The following is a 14,603-nucleotide window of genomic DNA, read 5'->3' on the forward strand; positions in this document are numbered from 1 at the left end:
ATGAAGGGCCACCAGCTGCTGGAGCCGTACCTGATGGTGAGTGTGAACGAGGTGCACGTGGGCCAGACCAGCACCAATGGAGGACCACCAAACCCATGTACAATGAGGAGCTCTACACTAATGCCACTGATGGCGGCCGTCATCCATAAGATGCCCCTGGGCTATGAGCACTTCATGTAAACGTGTACGCTGTAATTAATTCTTTCTTTCTTTCTCTCTCTCTTTCTTTTTCTTTCTTTCCTTTCCTTCCCTCCCTCTCTCTCTCTTTCTTTCTATCTTTCTTTCTTTTCTTTCTTGAGATGGAGTCTCACTCTGTCTCCCAGGCTGGAGTGCAGTGGTGCCATCTCGGCTTACTGCAACCTCCACCTCCCAGGTTCAAGTGATTCTCCAGCCTCAGCCTCCCGAGTAGTTGGGACTACAGCCACCACGTCTGGCTAATTTTTTTTTTTTTTTTTTTTGTATTTTTAGTAGAGATGGGGTTTCACCATATTGGGCAGGCTGGTCTCGAACTCCTGACCTCAGGTGATCCACCTGCCTCAGCCTCCCAAAGGGCTGGGATTACAGGTGTGAGCCACCACGCCTGGCCACATGTACCCTGTAATTGTATCACTGGTAAACTGAGTTCTTTCCCTACTTTGTATCGGTTGCAAAGAAAAAACAACCAATTGGAAAAACAAAAGGCAAGCAGGTTTTATCTCTGGCCAACAATAGAGAGCTCTTGCTCTAAAGCAATGTTCCCCAACCTTTTTGGCAGCAGGAACCAGTTTCATGGAAGACAATTTTTCCACAGACCACGGTGGGGGGATGGTTTTGGGATGACTTAAGTGCATTACATTTATCGTGTACTTTATTGCTATTATTATTACATTGTAATATATAATGAAATAATTATAGAACTCTCCATAATGTAGAATCAGTGGGAGCCCTAAGCTTGTTTTCCTACAACTAAACGGTCCCATCCATGGGTGATGGGAGACAGTGACAGATCATCAGGCATTAAATTCTCATAAGGAGCATGCAGCCTAGATCCCTCACATGCATAGTTCACAATAGGGTCCACACTCCTAGGACAATCTAATGCCACTGCTGATCTGACAGGAGGTGGAGCTCAGGTAGTAATGCCAGCAATGGGGAGTAGCTGTAAATACAGGTGAAGCTTCACTCGCTTGCTTGCCCACCTGCTACTCACCTCCTGCTGTGCAACTTGGTTCCTAACAGGCCACGGGCCAGTACCAGTGAATGGCCCAGGGGTTGGGGACCCCTGCTCTAAAGACACCTTCTCCCAGAGCCATAGGAAGCTGGGGAATTTTATGGAGTTAGATGAGGGAAGGGGAGGTATGTAAATATGTGCTGGGAGCCCAAGATCATAAACATGCATCTTCATACAATGCATGTTCAGAAAATGGTGGGCATTTTTTTCTATGGGTGGAATTTTGATATTGTAATGATATCTTAATGATCTAAAGGTAACAAGGAGCTTCCGGTTCTGGTTGGCACCAGTTTTGCACCAGCCTTATCTTCCTCTGGTAATTGACGAAGGGTTCTGAAGCTCCTGTGGCTTCTCAGGTCATCTGGTGTTCTTTTAAGCAAGGTACCTATAGATAAAAAGACTAGAAAAACACTGTTTAAGAAAAAATAATGAGCTTTCACAGCTGTTTATGGTTTAAGAAAATAGGCTGGGTGCGGTAGCTCACGCCTGTAATCCCAGCACTTTGGGAGGCCAAGGTGGGCAGATAACTGGAGGCCAGGAGTTCGAAACCAGCCTGGCCAATGTGGTGAGACCCTCCCCATCTCTACTAAAAATACAAAAAGAAATTAGCCAGGGGTGGTGGCTGGCACCTGTAATCCCAGCTACTCCGGAGGCTGAGGCACAAGACTCTCTTGAACCAGGGAGGTGGAGGTTACAGTGAGCCGAGATCGCACCACTGCACGCCTGGGCGACTGAGGGAGACTCTGTCTCAAAAAAAAAAGAAAGAAAATAGTGAGCTTTCCCAGCTATATTTCTAGGGCTGCCCTGGTAACAACTCCAGTGTGGACTAAAAGGAAGAAGCTGAGGCAAAATTAATATAACTAGAGAATTTATTTGGGCCAAGCTTGAGGATTGCAATACAGGAGCATAGATTCAAAAGATTGCTCTGAGCTATTTTTTTGTTTTTTTTTTTCACTGGGAGTGGCTGTGCACTGCCGGCATGGCCAACACCTTGAGCACCTTCCAAGGCTGGGTGAATCTGCAGCCAGAGAGGAAAGCATTTGTGGTAATAACCCTAATAGCGCAAGATATGGTGGGTCAAGCCTGTTATCCCAGGTACTTAGGAGGCTGAGGTGAGAGGATTATCTGCGACTAGGAGTTCAAGACCAGCCTGAGCAATATGGTGAGATCCTGTCTCTAAAATAAAAATTAGCCAGGAGTGGGGGTGCAGTCCTGTGGTTCCAGCTATTTGGAAGGCTGAGGTGGAGGATTTCTTGAGCCAGGAGTTCAAGGCTGCAGTAAGCTATGATCGTACCACTGCACTCCAGCTCAAGTGACAGAATGAGACCATGTCTCCAAACCCAACCCCTCCCCACCAATAAAACAGATCAATGGAAACAAGATTATTCTCACATACCTGAGGCAGCCCACCTACTGCTCTTACTGCAGGAAGTTTATCTGGGGAGTATTTGGGAAACAGGGTTATCAATGCCAAGTGTGCACATGTGTTACCCATAAACACTGCCATCATCTAACCATTACAGCCTGTATTTGCCAAAACAATATTAACCAAGAAGATTCAAAGATTGCCAAACAGAGGTTCAGAATCAACATCTCACACAACTTCAGCATCCACAACTACAAATCACTACCGCTTTGCAATCACTGTGGCGCCCTGCTTTGGGGGATAATGGGTCTTCATTTCTGAAGGCTCTAGTGTCAGGTAAAACTTTGATGAAATAAATTTGTTATAATTTTCTTTTGGTTTTGTTTTCTTTTTTGAGACATGGTCTCTCTCTGTCACCCAGGCTAGAGTGCAGTGGCATGATCACAGTTCACTGCAGCCCCGACCTCTTGGGCTCAAGGGATCCTCCTGGCTCCTGTTTCCTGAGTAGCTGGGTCTACGGGTACACACCACCACACCCAGCTAATTTTGTTTATTTTTTGTAGAGACAGGGTCTTGCTATGTTGTCTAGGCTGGTCCTGAACTCCTGGGCTCAAGCAATCTTCCTGCCTCGGCCTCCTGAAGTGCTAGCATTATAGGCATGAGCCACTGCACCTGGTTCTTTTCTCTCTTGTTAATCTGTCATTTGCTATAGGAGTGGTGGCTGTTCCCTACGATGGATGAGGAAAGGTATCACACTTTTCTGCCACTACACTGCCTTTGAGAATTTGTAGTTTACCCTTCTCTGAGTTCCCTTGGATTTGCAGTAAACAATGGTATGCTAGAGCCTGCTCTTAGCAGCTTGCAATTTTTAGGAATTTTGTGAGCCACTTGTCGAACACAACCTTCATTAAGAATCAGATTACAGTCTGGGTATGGTGGCTCATGCCTGTAATCTCAGTTTTGGGAGCCTGAGGCAAGGAGGATCGCTTGAGCCCAGGAGTTTAAGACCAGTCTAGGCAGCATAATGAGAACCCATCTCTCCAAAAAAAAAAAATTTGCTGGGTATGGTGGCACGCACCTGTAGTTCCAGCTAGTCAGGAGGCTGAGGTGGGAGGATTGCTTGAGTCCAGGAGGTCAAGGTTGCTGTGAGCTGTGATTGTGCCACTGTACTCCAGCCTGTAATAATTTAATTACATAAATTATATTAAAACCAAAGATAATATAGACTCCAGACTTATCACTGCCTAATTATTTTACTATGTCTTCCTATTATTTATGTCCTTGAGGGTTTTTTTTTTTGTGTTGATTGTATCTGTATGGTAGAAATACTGTATAAATGAGCACCTCTTCACAACTCCATGTTCAGTGACATCACAACGGGAGCTCATAAATAAGAAAGTATTTACACCCCAGAAATCAGCAAACCTGACAATTGTGTCTTACTTATTCCCACTCCCTCACAGTTCCCCACCCCACAACTCCCAGCAACCTATTAAGGGATAGAGTGTGTGTTGGCAGCCACGTGATTAAAGGAAAGAGGCCGAATCTCTAGATTCTCCTACAAAGGAAGAAGAAAAATAGAGCAAGCTGGTTTGAACCTGAGAAGGGGTCCTAGAGCTATGCACTAACAGGGTACAAGTTTTAAAGTAAATTTTTAAACTTAATTCATTCTTTATGACTTTAGAATTTCATTTTTGAAAACAGATTTTTAAATTAAATGCCGGTTCTGAAAATAAAAGCAGATATTCATTTTCAATTTTGGGGTTTGTTTTTTGTTTTGCTTTGAGTTGCTGTTTTATGAACTTTGGGGTTTTAAAAATGAATTATAGGCAGTACATTGAGCTCCATAAAGACAGTGCCGGGGCAAGTGAGAGCCGGATGGGCCCTAGGCAACTCTGTGCCTCGCTGAGGAAAAATAACTAGACATAGGCAAAGGAGATCTTAAAAAGCCAAGAGGCAAAACGCCATCGTATGTATTTTGTGTGCAAACTTGTCCGGAGGAGCGTAAGAAGAAACACCCAGATGCTTCAGTCAACTTCTCAGAGTTTTCTAAGAAGTGCTCAGTGAGGGGGAAGACCATGTCTGCTAAAGAGAAAGGACAATTTGAAGCTATGGCAAGGGCAGACAAGGCCCGTTATGAAAGAGAAATGAAAACATATATCCCTCCTAAAGGGGAGACAAAAAAAGTTTAAGGATCCCAATGCACCCAAGAGGTCTCCTTCAGCCTTTTTTTTGTTCTGTTCTGCGTGTGGCCCAAAAGTCAAAAGAGAACATTCTGGCCTGTCCATTGGTGATTCGGCGAAGAAACTGGGAGGGATGTGGAATAACACTGCTGCAGATGACAAGCAGCCTTAAAAAGAAGGCTGCAAAGCTGAAGGAAAAATACAGAAAGGATACTGCTACATATTGAGCTAAAGGAAAGTCTGATGCAGCCAAAAAGGGAGTTGTTGAGGCTAAAAAAAGCAAGAAAAAGAAAGAAGAGGAAGAAGAGGGAGAGAATGAGGAGGAGGAAAATGAAGAAGATGGTGATGATGAATAAGTTCGAGTGCAGTTTTTTTCTTGTCACTAAAGCATTTAACCCCCCTGTACACAACTCACTCCTTTAAAGACAAAAAAAATTGAAATGTAAGACTTGTTTTTAAACTGTACACTGTCTTTTTTTTTTTTTGTACAGTTAACACACTACCAAATGTGTCATTAGATAGCCCTGTCCTGGTGATTTTTTTAATAGCCTCCATACTGTACCTTGTTTGGTACACTGTGGGGGCTGTAAATTGACATGGAAATTTAAAGCAGGTTTTCGTTGGTGCACAGCACAAATTAGTTATATATGGGATGGTAGCTTTACATCTTCAGTTGTCTCTGATGCAGCTTATATGAAATAATTGTTGTTCTGTTAACTGAATACTCTGTAATTGCAAAAAAAAAGTTGCAGCTGTTTGTTGACATTCTGAATGCTTCTAAGTACATACAATTTTTATTATTGTTGTCCTTTTAAAAATGAACTATAAACTATTTCAGACATGGAATAAATAATAATTTGAATTGTTAAAGATAATAGGACTACAGGTTGAGTATTCCTTATCCTAAATGCTTGGGATCAGGAGTGTTTCAGATTTTTTGTTTTTTTTTAAATATTTGCATATACATATGAGATATCTTGGGAATGGGATGCAACTTTAAACATGAAACTTACTTATGTTCATATACACCTCATACACATATCCTGAAGGTGATTTTATATTTTAAATAATTTTGTTCATGAAACAAAGTTTTGACTGCATTCTTTTATTTCTATTTTTATTTTTATTTATTTATCTTTTTCGAGATGGGGTCCTCACTCTGTCATCCAGGCTAGAGTGCAGTGGTGCAATCTCGGCTCACTGCAACCTCCACCTCCCTGGTTCAAGCAATTGCCCTGCCTCAGCCTCCTGAGTAGCTGGGATTACAGGTGCACGCTAATTTTATTGTGTTTTTAGTAGAGACGGGGTTTCACCATGTTGGCCAGACTGGTCTCGAACTCCTGACCTCAGGCAATCCACCCACCTCGGCCTCCCAAAGTGCTGGGATTACAGGCGTGAGCCACCGTACCTGGCCCTATTTTTATTTTTTTTAGAGACAGGGTCTTGCTCTGTCACCCAGGCTGCAATGCAATGGTGCAATCATGGCTCATAGGCATGAGCCACTGCACCCAGCCTTTTTTTGTTTTTGTTTTTGTTTTTTTAAGACTAGTCAAGTGCAGTAGTGAGAAGGGGAGAAAAAAATAGAACAAGGTGTTCCATCTGTAACTGACTGTGACCAATCTATTAAGGTAACTCACTACCTTCGGACCAAACTGACTGCATTTTGACTGGGACTGGTCACATGAGGTCCAGTATGGAATTTTCCACTTGTGTTATCATGTAGGTGCTGAAATTTTGGATTTGGATTTTAGATTTTTGGATTAAGGATGCTCAACCTGTATAACAATCTCCTGTTCACTCTCCCAGTGCATAATAAAGTGGAACTAGTAATTTATCTCTGACTAAACTATAGGTAGTGGAAAACCACTGAAAATGACATGCAGGATTAAAGTAGCACTTTGGAAAGGTCAGTCTGGTGATCCACAGTAAATGCTCAAGAAGCAAGAGGTTTTTTGTTGTTTGTTTGTTTGTTTTTGAGACAGAGTTTTGCTCTTGGTGCCCAGGCTGGAGTGTAATGGCACAATCTTGGCTCACCGCAATCTCCGCCTCCCAGGTTCAAGCAATTCTCCTGCCTCAGACTCCTGAGTAGTTGGGATTACAGGTGCCCGCCACCATGCCCAGCTTTTTGTATTTTTAGTAGAGACAGGAGTTTCTCCATGTTGGTCAGGCTGGTCTCAAACTCCTGACCTCAGGTGATCCACCTGCCTCGGCCTCCCAAAATGCTGGTTTTACAGGCGTGAGCCACCGTGCCCAGTGGAAGCAAGAGGTTTTTGCAGTAGCACAGGAAGCCCTGAGGCAACCTGTGCCAGTATCAACTTCAGAAAACATTTAGTAAAGGGGGAAAAAAATTGAATGTAGTGATGGGCAAGAAATACAAAAGTATCAACATAATTTCAATGAACTGAACAAGTATGACAGTATCTGTGACTGTGAATCCCTGACCACGCCCCCACCCATTCCTGGAGGGCTTGTTAAAACATAGGTTACTGGTGCCCTACCCCTAGAGTTACTGATTCTGTAAATTCGCGAGTGGGGCCCAAGAATTTGCACTTCTAACAAGTATCTGGTGACCCACAGCAGGTGCTCAAGAAGCAAGAAGTTTCTTGCTGCTTTTTATTTTTATTTTTTTGAGATAGGGTCTCACTCTGTCACTCAGGCTGAGATGCAGTGGTGTGATCATGGCTCACTGAAGCCTCGGCTTCCTGGGCTCAAGAGATTCTCCCACTTTAGCCTCCCAAGTAGCTGGGGCCATAGGCACATGCCACCACATCCAGCTATTTTTTTTTTTTTTTAATTTCTGGTAGAGTCAGCATCTCACTATGCTGCCCAGGCTGGTCTCAAACTCCTGGGCTCAGGAGATCCTCCTGCCTTGGCCTCCCAAAGTGTTGGAATTACAGGTGTGAGTCACCATGTGCAGCCGGTTTCTTCTTGATGCTGTATCCAGGTGATGCTGATGCTGCTGGTCTGGGACCACACTTTCAGAACCACTGCCTTACAGTGGTTATTTTGCTAAGGCCTCAAAGACATCATTGTTAAACCAGCAGGGGGAGACAATATACAACAGAGCCTCTAAAAATAAAATGTCTTAGGGTACTAAAACTCCTTTGGAGTTATGGTGTTGCCATGGAGACCTCTGAACTGTTTTGGAGAGCAGTGTGTAAATTGACATGAGGTGAAATAAATTTCAGGTGTTTATGTAAAAAATTTATTTGGTAGAAATAATGTCAGATTCTTGCATGCCATGGTGTCTTGGTTAAGAACTTGGAATGTGGAGTCAGCTCTGCCACTTACAAGCTATGTGGCTCTGGGAAAATTACTTATGTCTTTGATCTTTTCTTCTCTTTAAAAAGTAACCTGTGGTATAGAATTGGAGGGGTAAAGTTCTTGGAATGCTGAGATTATGAAATTATTATTCGTTATTAAAACTCTAGTTACTTAGTACTTACAGCTCTTTAGCTTAGAAATAGTCTAAATACGTTGCTATATTTGCTTTTTTAATAACCAGCGCTCCCGTTATTCAGGTAAAGAATTAAAAACATCTAGAAGGTAATTGCTTTGTAAATCCTAACCTCTTTCATTCAAAATACCTAAGGTAGATGGCTCTTTATAAACGTGCCCGGCTCAGAGAGCTCTCATCTATATTATATCTCCGAATCCAAATTTCACTGATGCCCAGTCTAAGAGTGTTTCCTGGGCTTTGAGCTTTGAGATAGAACGAAGCAGATGGATCCTGGCTTTGACTAGGCAGGGCCAGACCAGGCCCGACCCAGCCAGCCCATCTGTAGAGTCAGCATCAGCCGGGCGTGAAGATTGGTGTCGGCTCCTGCGTTCCGCCAAGTTCAGGAACCTGGCATGGGCCGGCCGCCTCCCGCGAAGGGACACACCTGTTGGTCACCGCGCTCTTACTGGCCAGACCCGGATATTGGCCTTCTGGCGTCAGCGGCAGGGGCATGTCCCTGGCCGGAGAGCACAGGCCAGAGTGGGGTGACGTCATCGAAGGCATGTCCCAGCCTTGCAGAGCGGTGGGCGGGGCCTGCGAAGAAGGTGTGCCGGGGGCTGGTTGGAGGCGCGGGCGGCGGGGCCAATGTGGCGGTGACGTCACGGGGCGGGCGGACGCTGGCGCGGGTAGGTAAGCGCAGCGGCGGGCGGTGGCGCTCACTCCCGGCTTCCAACCGCGCTGAGCCTCTGCCTTGGAGATTCTCAGTGCTGCGGATCATGTCCCTAAGGGGCAGCCTCTCGCGTCTCCTCCAGACGCGAGTGCATTCCATCCTGAAGAAATCTGTCCACTCCGTGGCTGTGATAGGAGCCCCGTTCTCACAAGGGCAGGTGAGAACTGGCACCTGGCACCGCCGGGCAGGATCCTCCGCCCCCTAGAACCTGGAGACAGCGGCGGTAGGGTGCGGGGGACCGGGAGGCGAGGAGAGGATGGGGAGAAATGGCGAGGGGAAGAGCTGGCCGGTTCCCGCCACTGGGCACCGTGGGAGCATGTGGGATTTCCTCCGACAGAGGATGGAGAGGGAGGGAGGGAGGGGTGGAGGGCACCCTGTTTGGGATGAGGGTGTGTTTCTGCGGCCTCCCCAGAAAGACCGAGAAAACGGTGGATGCAGCTTGGGGTAATGGAGGGGAGAGAATGAGGAAGAGGATTCCTTGGAGGGGCTGGAGGAGGCGAAACTGGTCAGAATCCCCGGTGGAGAATCGATGGAGGAGGTTAAAAGTAGGGACCTAGGATTTAAGTCTTCTGGATCCATTCACTCAGAATGAGCATTAACTGGGAGGGAAATTGGAGCTGGCCTCTCCAGCGCGGGAGGCGGGGAGGAGCTGTTTTGTTCTCTTCAATGAAGGAAACCTGCAGTCGGGAGCGCTCAGTCATCTCGAAGCCCAGAAGCCCAGTCTCTGGCCCGAGCCAGCCCCACACACGCCTAGCTCCCGGATCCTAACCTGGCTCAGCCTCTCCCGTCTTGGCTTGGGCAGCTGATGTGATTCCAACAATGGAGTTGGAAGGACAGTCATAGATGGAAGGGCTGATGCTGTCACAGGTTTTCAGAGGAACCTGCTGGTAACTAAATGTACCAAATGGGTTTTTTTCCAGACACCTTCTCTACCTCTAATTGTGTAATTTGTGTGACTGACAGAAAAGAAAAGGAGTGGAGCATGGTCCCGCTGCCATAAGAGAAGCTGGCTTGATGAAAAGGCTCTCCAGTTTGGGTAAGTGGTTAGATTTTTAGATATTAGTGCAGGACTAGTAATAGACCACTTCAGAGTCTTTTCTCTGACATCCAGGGACTACACAGCTTTGTGTTTGGGAACAGTCTGCCACATCCCGCATCCTCCTTTGGATACCATCTGTGGCTTAAGATCTATCAAGGAGTCATCAGGGAAAGTCTTCTTGCAATAAAGAGTGTGTTGGAAGGCAAGGAGGTAGAGTGAGGCAAGGTCTGAACAGCTGCCAGGGAATGCAAGTGATGCTAAGAACACTAGCTCCAGCTTCAACTGCACAGTCAACCTTTCCCCTTAAAATTCCATTTTCCTAACTCCATCTTGAGATGCTTATGATTCATCAGTCTCGCCAGTTTTCTGTCTTCAAATTATTTCCTCTCTAGGGTTAATATCTTTATTACTGGAAGCAGTAATATAGGTCTTATAGGCTCACTGATCTTATATAGAACTAATAGGCTTAGATCTATATTTTCCGTGTTCTTTTTTTTTTCTTTTTTTGAGATGGAGTCTTATTCCATCACCCAGGCTGGAGTGCAGTGATGCAATATTGGCTCACTGCAACCTCCACCTTCTGGGTTCAAGCAATTCTCCTCCCAAGTAGCTGGAATTACAGGTGCATGCCACCACACCTGGCTAATTTTGTATTTTTAGTAGACACGGGGTTTCATTATGTTGGTCAGGCTGGTCTTGAACTCCTGACCTCAGGTGATCCGCCCACCTCAGCTTCCCAAAGTGCTGAGATTATAGGTATGAGCCACTGTGCCCAGCTATAAATGCCATTTCTATAGTAAGGGAGAACCCTTCTCTTAGTAACAGCACCAAATTTGAATACCTTTATAAGCAGGGTGCAGTGGTTCATGCCTGTAATCCCAGCACTTTGGGAGGCCGAGGTGGGTGGATCACCTGAGGTCAGGAGTTCGAGACCAGCCTGACCAATATGGCGAAATCCCTTCTCTACTAAAAGTACAAAAATTAGTCAGGCATAGTGGCATGCACCTGTAGTCCCAGCTACTCAGGAGCCTGAGACAGAAGAATTGCTTGAACCTGGGAGGCAAAGGTTGCAGTGATTGTGCCACTGCACTCCAGCCTGGGTGACAGAGTGAGACTCCATCTCAAATAAATAAATAAATACCTTTATGGCAGGAAGGTTCTTCTTTATATCCAATCTAAATGTTTCTAGACTCTGTTCAAGGCCATTTGCTCTGTTCATGTTTGGATCATTCACATATATTTTCTGGTGATGTAAGTGCAAAATGTGAGGCAGCACGGAGATTATGGAGATAATAACACAGAATCTAAGTTAACTCCCCACTGTTGCTCTGAACTCTTCTCTGCTGGTCATAAGTCCATTCCAAGTGAAGTCATCTCCTTCCAAAAGCCAGAGGAATAATGAAGTCACTGAAACCGCCTTGAGTTGAGGTGTCCTTCATGTACCTCCACCTACATATGGATATGGTGACTTGGATTCAATACTCAAACCTTGTTTATTAAATAATTGCAGTTTCTTCTTTACTAAGGCCTCTCTTAGTCATTTTAATAACTCTCCAAGTTCACCACCGAAGATTAAAGACAAACTGCTAAGATTTAGTCTTCTTTTAATGTGTGGCAAGTTAATTAATGGGAGGAAGTTTTTATTCCCGCCCATAAATGAGCATACTGTCTCTTAAAATAGCTTGTACACACTGCCTTTTTAAAAGAATCATTTTACACTGAAGACGACCATCTCTGGTTATCACTATTTTTAAATCCTGGAGACATCTCTGCAGTCCATCTGAACTCGGCCAAGCATTGCTCAAATTGCTCTACCGTCTGTAGGTTCTGCCTTAAGAGACTCCTGACAAGAAGCGGTTTCAGCCTCTTCTGGAGGAGACCTCTATAACAATCAGCTGAGGCTGCTGAATGAGGGGGAAGGGCACATTTGTAGCAGCTTCTCTTACTCATGCTTTGTAGACTTCCTTTCCTGTCACAGCTCTTGGTATTTTTCCACTCCAACCCAGGGGAAGCCATTCTCCTGTAAATATTACTCCCTCTACTGCTTCCTCTTTAAACTCCAACCTAAAGTGATGGTGAGGCTTCAGTTTATATGGCCTTCCCTTTGACTTTTTTTCTCAAATATATTTAATTGTACAATTATATCCTTACCATGTAGCTGATTGGTAGCTCAGTATCACCAGCAGTCTGAAATAGAATCTCATAGCCTATTAAATAAAACTGTGGCTCTCAGCAGATTTCTAGCATGTGGTTTTGGCTAATCTCCTGGAATATATTGGAGAAAAGTACCAAGAGACATTTCAATTGCTCTGCTCCTAAACAGCACCAAGATAACTTGAGTGTTTTGAACACTTTCAAATAAACAGCATGGATCAAATTTCAAAGGAGAGACTCATGGAAAGGTAACTTTCACAATCCCTTTGTTCCTTGCCTTTGCTCTGATGTCACAGGCTGCTGGTGTTACCATCGCATGAGTTAAATTTCCTGTTTTCTCTCGAATGAATGTATTTGACTTAGTGTCTGGGCTTGTTTTATTTCCTTGGGCTTAGTAAGGACACTCAACAGTACTCTCAGGTAACCTTTTTTTTTTTTTTTTGAGATGGAGTCTCGCTCTGTCACCAGGCTGGAGTACAGTGATGCGATCTTGGCTCACTGCAACCTCCGCCTCCCGGGTTCAAGCAATTCTCCTGCCTCAACCTCCAAAGTAGCTGGGATTACAGGTGCCTGCCCCTGCACCTGACTAATTTTTGTATTTTTAGTAGAGACGGGGTTTCACCATGTTGGCCAGGCTGATCTCGAACTCCTGACCTCAGGTGATCTGCCCATCTAGGCCTCCCAAAGTGCTGGGATTACAAGAGTGAGCCACTGCTCCCAGCCACCTTTTATTTTTCTTTGAGAGAGGGTCTCACTCTGTCACTCAGGCTGGAGTGCAGTGGCATAGTCACAGCCTACTGCAATCTCAACCTCCTGGACTCAAGCGATCCTCCCACTTTAGCCTCTTGAGTAGCTGGGACTACAGACACATGCCAGTATGCCTGGATAATTTTTTTTCTTTTGTAGAGCCAGGGTCTCACTATGTTGCCCAGGCTGGTCCCGAACTCCTGGGCTTAAGAGGGCCTAAGAGAAATGATAAGGCATTGCTCTGGCAAGGCTGAGGAGCAGTATATCTGCATTCGATTTTGGTTAGCTCTGAGAACCATGGTAATTTGTGAACTCTAGCCACCTGTTACCATGTGAGAAGGAGTAGGCCTTGTACTCTTTTCTCCAGTTTTTCAAGAAAAGCCAGAAATTTGCACTTTAATGGGAAATCTGTGTTGTTTTAAAATACTGTATAGTGACACCATTGAAAATGGTGGCATAGGACCTCCAAAAAAGGAATGAGAACTGTATTAGTCTGTTCTTGTACTTTTGTAAAGACATACCTGAGACTGGGTAATTTAAAAAGAAAAGACGTTTAATTGACTCACGGTTCTGCAGGATGTACAGGCTTCTGCTTCTGGGGAGGCCCCAGGAGAATTATAATCATGGTGGAAGGTGAAGGGGAAGCAAGCACGTCTTATATGGCAGGAGCAGGAGGAAGACAGCGAAGAGGGAGGTGCTACACACTTTTAACCGGATCTCATGAGAACTCTATCATGAGACAGCACTAGGGAGATGGTGCTGAACCATTAGAAACAACCCCCATGATCCAATCACCTCCCACCAGGCCAGACCTCCAACACTGGGGATTACAATTCAACATGAGATTTGGGTGGGAACACAGAGCCAAACCATATCAAGAACATTGGCAAAAATGATCAGAATCAGCTTTTTCAGAACTCTGGAAATTAACCAAAGGCTTGCAGCAATCTGGGGAGCATTTATTCAAGAGAAACATTGAATCTCAGTAAGAACATTAAGAATTGTGGCATTTTAACTTGCCCTGTTCCCATGCTGCCTTTTCCCAGATCAGCTGTAGCCTGGACAACCAATAGCCTGCAATCACAGTGAAACCAGGAGGCTGGCAGTTACTGCAAAAGGGAGAACAGAGGTGATACTCCTCATAGACCATCCCCAGAAAATTGTCATTTGACTGGTCTAATGGTTTCCTAAAATTGTCCATTCACAAGGCTGTCTTTATTTGACCAACAAAAGTCAGTAAGGAAAGAATAGTCTTCAGTAAATGGTGCTGGGATAACTGGATATCCACATTAAAAAAAAAAAAAAATCCCTATCTCACACCATATATGAAAATTAACTCAAAATGGACCAAAGTCCTAAATGTAATGCTGAAACCATATAACTGTTAGAGAACATAGGACTGGATTTTTGTGACCTTGGGTTAGGTATTGGTTTCTTAGATATCCCATCAAAATCATAAGTGACAAAAATTAAACTTGACTTATCTAAATTAAATACATCTATGTTTCAAAGAGCACTATTAAGAAAGTGGGGGCTGGGCACGGTGGCTCACGCCTGTAATCCCAGCACTTTGGGAGGCTGAGGCGGGTGGATCACCTGAGGTCAGGAGTTCGAGACCAGCCTCAACATGGAGAAACCCCATCTCTACTAAAAATACAAAAAAAAAATTAGCCGGGCATGGTGGTGCATGCCTGTAATCCCAGCTACTCGGGAGGCTGAGGCAGGAGAATTGCTT

General features: G+C 44.8%; 1 protein-coding gene and 1 pseudogene across 2 annotated transcripts in view; both read left to right on the forward strand.

The window, feature by feature from the left end:
* On the forward strand, positions 1 to 8,557 carry LOC100967479 (high mobility group protein B1-like; annotated as a pseudogene).
* A 221-nt stretch (positions 8,558 to 8,778) lies between these two features.
* Positions 8,779 to 14,603, forward strand: part of ARG2 (arginase 2) — a 33,556-nt gene continuing 27,731 nt past the window's right edge. The window contains exons 1-2 of one of the 2 annotated variants that reach the window (XM_003824076.5): positions 8,779 to 9,085; positions 9,892 to 9,964. In XM_003824076.5, the coding sequence (XP_003824124.2) occupies positions 8,975 to 9,085; positions 9,892 to 9,964 (184 nt within the window). In that variant the 5' untranslated portion in view covers positions 8,779 to 8,974. Of the gene's footprint in view, positions 9,086 to 9,848; positions 9,965 to 14,603 lie in introns of both variants that reach the window. The other variant, XM_034937144.1, reaches the window with a different exon arrangement.

The sequence above is a fragment of the Pan paniscus genome, chromosome 15, assembly GCF_029289425.2.
Source record: "Pan paniscus chromosome 15, NHGRI_mPanPan1-v2.0_pri, whole genome shotgun sequence".
In the NCBI taxonomy this organism is placed as follows: domain Eukaryota; kingdom Metazoa; phylum Chordata; class Mammalia; order Primates; family Hominidae; genus Pan; species Pan paniscus.